Raw genomic sequence first — 6,475 nt, forward strand, 5'->3', positions numbered from 1 at the left:
ATTTTTTTAGCATGTGATTTTTGTGTGTGTGTGTGTGTATAATGGGGAGCGGATTAGGTGCAGCCCTTACTGTGGGGCCCACTTTGATGTATGTATTCTACATCCACGCCGTCCATCCGTTTTTACGTATCATTTTAGCACATGAGCCCATAAATGAAGCAGGTCCAAATCTCAGGTGGACCATACTATAAGAAACAGTCGTGATTGAACACCCGGCAGTTAAAAACTTCACAGTGCCAGTAATGTTTATTTTCCATCGAACCGGTTGTAAGGTGACATAAAATTGCATGAAGGGGAACAAAAAAGGCAGATACATCTGAGATTTGAATCTGCCTCAGTTTTTGTATCAATCCGTAAAATGAGCTGAAAAAATAGATGGACGGATGGGATAGAACACACATCATTGTGGAGCCCACAGAACCGACCAGGACCAAGATTTCGGTAGCGGAGAAGTCACAACCGAATCCGATTCCCGGTCCATAGCCACGGCGGGGCAATCCTGTAATTTCATAATATTCCATGGCACGCGTGGATGCCACCGCGAAGGAATCGGCGGGAAAAACGCGACTCTTCCTACTTTTTACGAGTGCTTTGAAGAAGTATAGTTTTAATGCCGTTGCCTGACTCGTTTCTGTTGTTTTTAGCAGAAATCTGAGGTCAGTAACTCTCATTCTTCTGCTTCCAAATTCCCAATCTCTGATATACTAACATGGGTGCGTTTGGATGCTCAATTGAAACAATTTGCAATTCATTCAGTTTAGTTTACCCTATATGAAATGATACCATGGGGCTGTCACCGTTTCAGCGAAGTTGAACTAGAAAATCGATGTGATTGCAATTTGGGGATGGTCTCACTTTGGTCATTAACCTTTAATTGAGTTATTGCGATTTTGATTGAACATCCAAACAGACCCATAACTTCTTTTAATTTTATTTTTTTAAAATTCTTGTTTGTGGTGCTTGATTCTTGTAATCGTTTCTTTGAAGCCGACGGCCTGTTTGGGAGCTTCTCAAAATCATGGTTCTTGAGTGCTTCAGGCAGAGCCCATCCAGTCTGCGTTTGGGGTGATGGGGAAAATTGAAAATACGTGGAGTGGGTTTTCTTTTTCCCCAATTTAGAAAAAGTTGATTTAGGGTGCATTTGATTGCGCCAAATATCATGAAAGATCATGAAAATTTGCACAAATTAAAATGATTAATCATGAAATTTCTTGATATTTGGTGCAACCAAACGCACCCTTTAAAACAAATAAGAACCTGTTTTTATCTCGAGAATGATTTGGTTTGAGCATCTTATCTGCCACCGAAGGCGGGAACACCCAAACATGCCCTATAGTAGTGTGAAATGTACGAATCTATAATTTTTTTTGGTGTGATCATACCAGCATTTCTGCATTGGATTCCATTAGAGCTTGGCAGATAAGTGTGCCTAGGCAAGAGCAGTACTAGGAGAGGTTGGATTTGGACGGTCCAACCACTTCTATTGCTTATGATGGTTCTTATAGCTTGCAATTTCTATGAGCTCAAAGAAGGTGTGTTTGGATGCCCATTCGAATTGAATAGAAATCATTCAAATTTAATAAAAAGTAAACAGCCAAAATCGGGTTAGATCCACTCAATTCATAAAGAGGGTCTGGACATCAAATTGCAATTGTTATTGTTGCAAGTCCAACTTGAAATGTGCAGAATTGCAATCAGCGTAGGGAATTTTTTTTCCCTTCCATTGAAGTAGAGGTAAATAGAATCATTTTGGTTAGGGCATTTGCCCTGCACGTCTTCAATGATATTTGTTAAACGGGATATTTTGATAAAATTAATAAGCCTCTCGTTAGTTTAATCAAGAACCAAACCGTAATTGAGGTTTGGAAGGCTCACATGCACATCCACTTGCAACCACATGTTCTAATTTTGCATGCGTGTGGGCCATTCAAGCTGTCAATCAGATGGGTTCCACTGTGTAGATGACCTAGGCTGACAATCGAGCCAGTCATACATTTGACGTGAACCGTTAGCACTATAAACAGTCCATTTTATACATGTGCAACCCGCCTGATGAGTTGAATGGCCTGATCTTAGGAACAGCTAGTCCCCCAAGTGGGGCCCACATGATGCACACAGCTGAGATATCCCAGACATGGTTGTGAGGTGTGGCCATGTGTAGGGGTCTGTGTAAGCTTTAGCAGAACTCCCTATCAAATTAAAGTAATTAGGGGAATCAGAAGTTGAACTTTCGCTTTCTTTTAAACAGAGATGGAGTCGAGAGGACATCAAACAGAACTGTGCAAGCTGAGCTGGGGGGACTCGCTCTAGAAGATCCCAAGCAAAAGCCAGCTTGAGACATTGACGGTTTTATTTGTGAAACGGTTGTTCCGAATATTCTCTAAACATTAGCAGGAACAGCAGGACATCATCATGAAGGCGCTCATCCTGGTAGGCGGATTTGGTACCCGCCTGAGGCCATTGACGCTCAGTAAACCAAAGCCGCTTGTTGAGTTTGCAAACAAAGCAATGATTTTGCATCAGGTACTTTTGATGAATTCTCCCAATGCCATTTGCATACTTCTCAAGTAGTCGTTTATGTGCTTCTTTGCTTTCGTAGGCAGGCCTGTTTCGTTGTGTCGTTAACTTGTTATCATAAGCAAAGCTATGAAAACCCATGAAACTAACGCCATAATCAATGGTGATCTGTTGTATAATATATTAGATTGAAGCTCTTAAAGCCATTGGAGTGAATGAAGTTATCTTGGCCATCAATTACCAGCCACAGGTAAGAAAGATGCACTGTTATCAGTTGATACAATGAAATCTGTAAGATTGCTTTTGCATTTATATCATCTTAAGACATCTTGGTTATCAATAGGTCATGCTGAGCTTCTTGGAAGAGTACGAGATGAAGCTTGGGATCAGGATCACATGCTCAGTGGAGATCGAGCCATTGGGTACTGCAGGCCCACTGGCCCTTGCGAAGCAAAAACTGATCGACGAGCCAGATGAGCCTTTCTTTGTCTTCAACAGTGATATCATCTGCGACTATCCGTTGAAAGAAATGATTGAATTCCATAGAGGACATGGAGGAGAAGCATCAATCATGGTTACAAAGGTAAGTACTTGTGATAGGCTTTTTCTATTGAAAAGGACCAAAGCTCCTTGATTTCACAAAACATCTTCACTAATTGACATTCCTAGATAATCAAAGGATCACCCATTCCCGTTAATAGCGGCAACAAAATTTGGTATTTGAACAGCTAATTACTTGAGACATTGTTTGGATCTATCATCAAATAGAAGCAAGATATGCATGGGAATGTCCCAATCACATCCCAATTGTATTTTGGTGCAATTGGATCTTGTTGAACTTGGGTGCTGAGAACTTGTAATTATGATATCATGTTTCTTCTTTCTTTCTTTCTTTTTAATTTTAGCACAAAAGTGAGAAATTGTCATGATCAGGTGGATGAGCCTTCGAAATATGGTGTTGTGGTTCTCGATGAGGAGACTGGAAAAGTCAAAACATTCGTGGAGAAGCCAGCGGCATTTGTTGGTAACAAGATCAATGCAGGAATCTATCTCCTGAACACTTCCATTCTCAATCGGATTCAGCCAAGACCCACATCAATGGAGAAAGAAATCTTCCCTTCCATTGCTGAGGAAGGACAACTTTACGCCATGGTTTCAATGGGTTTCTGGATGGATATCGGGCAGCCCAAGGACTATCTGGTGGGCCTGAGACTCTATTTAGATTACCTGAGAAGAAATTCATCCTTAGAACTTGCGGTTGGGCCCAACATTATAGGAAACGTTTTGATTGACAAAAGTGCAAAGATTGGCGAAGGGTGTGTAATCGGGCCTGATGTGGTTGTGGGTCCTAGTTGCATGATAGAGTCCAGGGTGAGGCTCTCGTCATGCACGTTGATGAAGGGGGTCAGGGTGAAGAGTTCTGCTCATGTGTCTGGTAGCATTATAGGGTGGCATTCAACCATTGGAGAGTCGGCCCAAGTCAGCGGCATGGCAGTGCTCGGAGAGAACGTCCATGTCAGCGACACCATGTTCCTTCAGGGAGTAGTAGTCCTCCCCCACAAGGAGATCAAGTCACATTTTGTAAAGCCGGCAATTATAATGTAGGTGGAACATGCGGTCAAAATCGGAAATGCAAAGGTGCACTCCCTTTGGCCTCTCTCTCCTTTTTTTTTAAAATCATTTAAGGGTGCGTTTGGAAGTACCCCAAATCACAGGCATGTTGGATGTACCCCATATCTGCCCTTAGCCAATACATTTCAAGCAAGACCTGAAATGGAACAGATAATAATTTCAGCAGAAAAGCATCCCATCCGCCCATTGTGAGAATTAGGGAATCTGTTTTCCTTGCTTCTTTATCTTGAAAGAAAGATGTTCAAGCAGCATTTGCCTTCTTATTTTGTTGCAGGTAAGTCAGGACCGTCACATGAATGGCAAATTCTGATTTCACCTTGAGCTATTTTACATCATTTTGATTTCCAGATTCTGCAGTGATTTCCATGGATCTGATTGCAGGTTTACATACGATCTTGTGTTTTCTTTTTTCTTTGGGGGGGGGGGGGGGGGGGTTATTGTTGGTTTTCTAGAAATGTTGGTTATGGTACAATATCATATTTCTTGAACAAAAGAAGATACAATGAAACAGCAATACCATTTTCAGATTTGATCTTTTAGGTGCAGTTGCATGTTGGACTCTCTTTTTTTGTGGAAATTTGAATGAGGCAGTATCCATTTTATTCGACAGTGACCATTCATGGTAGGGTCAACCAGAAAACCTTGGGTGGGCTAAAGTGGTAATGAGCGGCAAGGAAAACATAGCAGGTCACCAGAACAAACCAAGTGGAAGCAAGGTTCAAGAAAAAGACCTGATGGGTCATTGGACCTGACCTAAAACTAGTTGGTTTAGGACCAAAATTTAGACCCATGGGGTGAGTCTGGGTCCAAAAGTCTGACCCAAATTACTAAGTGGGTCAAGTTTGGGTCTTATCAAAATTAACCTGATTTAGAGCTGCCCTTGAACCAAGAAATAGAAATTTATGTATGTGTTTTTCGTTTCTTTTGAGCTACACTAGCAATAGTTCACCACCTTCTTTAAAATGTGGTTTCCCAATCATTTTCTTGCAACAATATGGACCATGCAAGATGGAGAATATACCAAAATCAGACTAGTGAAATTATCTTAACAGGGCCTGTTTGTTTTTCAAAGAAATGGGAAATACCCGGGTAAATGGTAATAATTATTTCCCTCCGTAGTTGCCGCACACTTCCCTGTGACTGATTTGACGGCCTACTTTTTTATGGTAAAAGTGGCAAATATTGTAAAACATTCGTGGGTCCCACCATGATACATATCATATATCCACACCGTTCATCCATTATGTCAGATAAATTTATGATATAAGCCAAAAAATGAGGCATATCCAATGCTCAAGTGGATCACGCCATAGAAAAATGTGAATTAAATACTTACCGTTAAAAATTTCTTGGGGCCATTGTTTCTTTTGGTATGAGCAAGTTGAGTGTTGGATCTAACTCATTTTTCTCCTCATATCTCTAAATGTTGTGATTAAATGGATGGCCGGAACCGATATATTATATACATCAAGATGGGGTCTTAAAATGGCTACTATTACTTTTGAACCGGTTTCAAGAAGTGAAATCCCCCTGAATATTCAAACAGGCAAAACGGTAATGATCACCCATTTCCAGGGTATTTACCTTTTCCGGGGAAACGATGAAAATCAAACAGGCCCAAAATTTCTTTTACCTGGTGAATTTAGGCCACTGTTCATTTTATTTTTTACCAACCAAATTGATAGTCGCCACTAATCAGATAGTATGGAACATTATCTATGTGAAAATTCATTTGTAATTTCTAAACCTGACCCAAATCTAACCCAAAACCAACCTTTTGTAATAAACGAGCTGGGACCTGAACCATTACACTAGTGGATTAGCTTCTTTTTTTTTTTTTTACCTTGACCTGACCCCAATTTTAGTTGTTTGGATCTGGGTCTAAAATTCTGAACTGATTCTTAAATAGGCCAGCCTCACTCAACCCAACCCAATCCGACCCATTTGCACCCCTACATGGGATCTCCATTCAAAATTTAAGAGTAGGTTTACTTATGTTATCTAAAGGCGGTGTAAAATATTGGAGAATGTGACTAGTCTGTACAAGCAACGAAGTGTTTGGTACGTCCTTTTTTTTTTTTTGTTTCCTGATGGTCCATTTGTAATCCTCAAGGGTCCTCCATTCATCGTAACCGTCCATTTTAAATCCCCAACCGTCCTCCAACCGTTTGTCCATTTGCAGATATTGAATGTAACCAAAGATAAATTTTATCTACCGTAGAAATTCTTTTTTAGCCACATCTCTTTATACCAACGGGCTTAAATTCCACAATAAATGCCACGGATAACTGCGGGGAATTAACCTGTCTGCAACCTTTCCTGCGGT

General features: G+C 40.7%; 1 protein-coding gene across 2 annotated transcripts; it reads left to right on the forward strand.

The window, feature by feature from the left end:
• The first annotated feature begins 387 nt into the window (after positions 1 to 387).
• Positions 388 to 4,577, forward strand: LOC131248170 (mannose-1-phosphate guanylyltransferase 1-like). Of its 2 annotated transcripts, XM_058248268.1 has the most exons (6): positions 388 to 656; positions 2,249 to 2,523; positions 2,705 to 2,767; positions 2,861 to 3,100; positions 3,451 to 4,155; positions 4,424 to 4,577. In XM_058248268.1, exons 2-5 carry the CDS (start codon positions 2,413 to 2,415, stop codon positions 4,120 to 4,122), a joined length of 1,086 nt encoding a protein of 361 aa, XP_058104251.1. In that variant the 5' UTR covers positions 388 to 656; positions 2,249 to 2,412; the 3' UTR covers positions 4,123 to 4,155; positions 4,424 to 4,577. The 2 variants fall into 2 exon arrangements, with proteins under 2 accessions (XP_058104251.1, XP_058104250.1); XM_058248267.1 differs by lacking the exon at positions 4,424 to 4,577 and having other exon boundaries at positions 389 to 656; positions 3,451 to 4,194.
• The last annotated feature ends 1,898 nt before the right edge of the window (positions 4,578 to 6,475 follow it).

Source organism: Magnolia sinica, chromosome 6 (genome assembly GCF_029962835.1).
Source record: "Magnolia sinica isolate HGM2019 chromosome 6, MsV1, whole genome shotgun sequence".
NCBI lineage: Eukaryota > Viridiplantae > Streptophyta > Magnoliopsida > Magnoliales > Magnoliaceae > Magnolia > Magnolia sinica.

Excerpts from the sequence above, each read along its gene's own strand:
- LOC131248170 (XM_058248268.1), top strand. The coding sequence starts at position 2,413 with ATGAAGGCGCTCATCCTGGTAGGCGGATTTGGTACCCGCCTGAGGCCA. Across the intron at positions 2,524-2,704 it reads AAGCAATGATTTTGCATCAG|ATTGAAGCTCTTAAAGCCAT; the intron begins GTACTTTTGATG and ends ATAATATATTAG. Across the intron at positions 3,101-3,450 it reads CATCAATCATGGTTACAAAG|GTGGATGAGCCTTCGAAATA; the intron begins GTAAGTACTTGT and ends TGTCATGATCAG.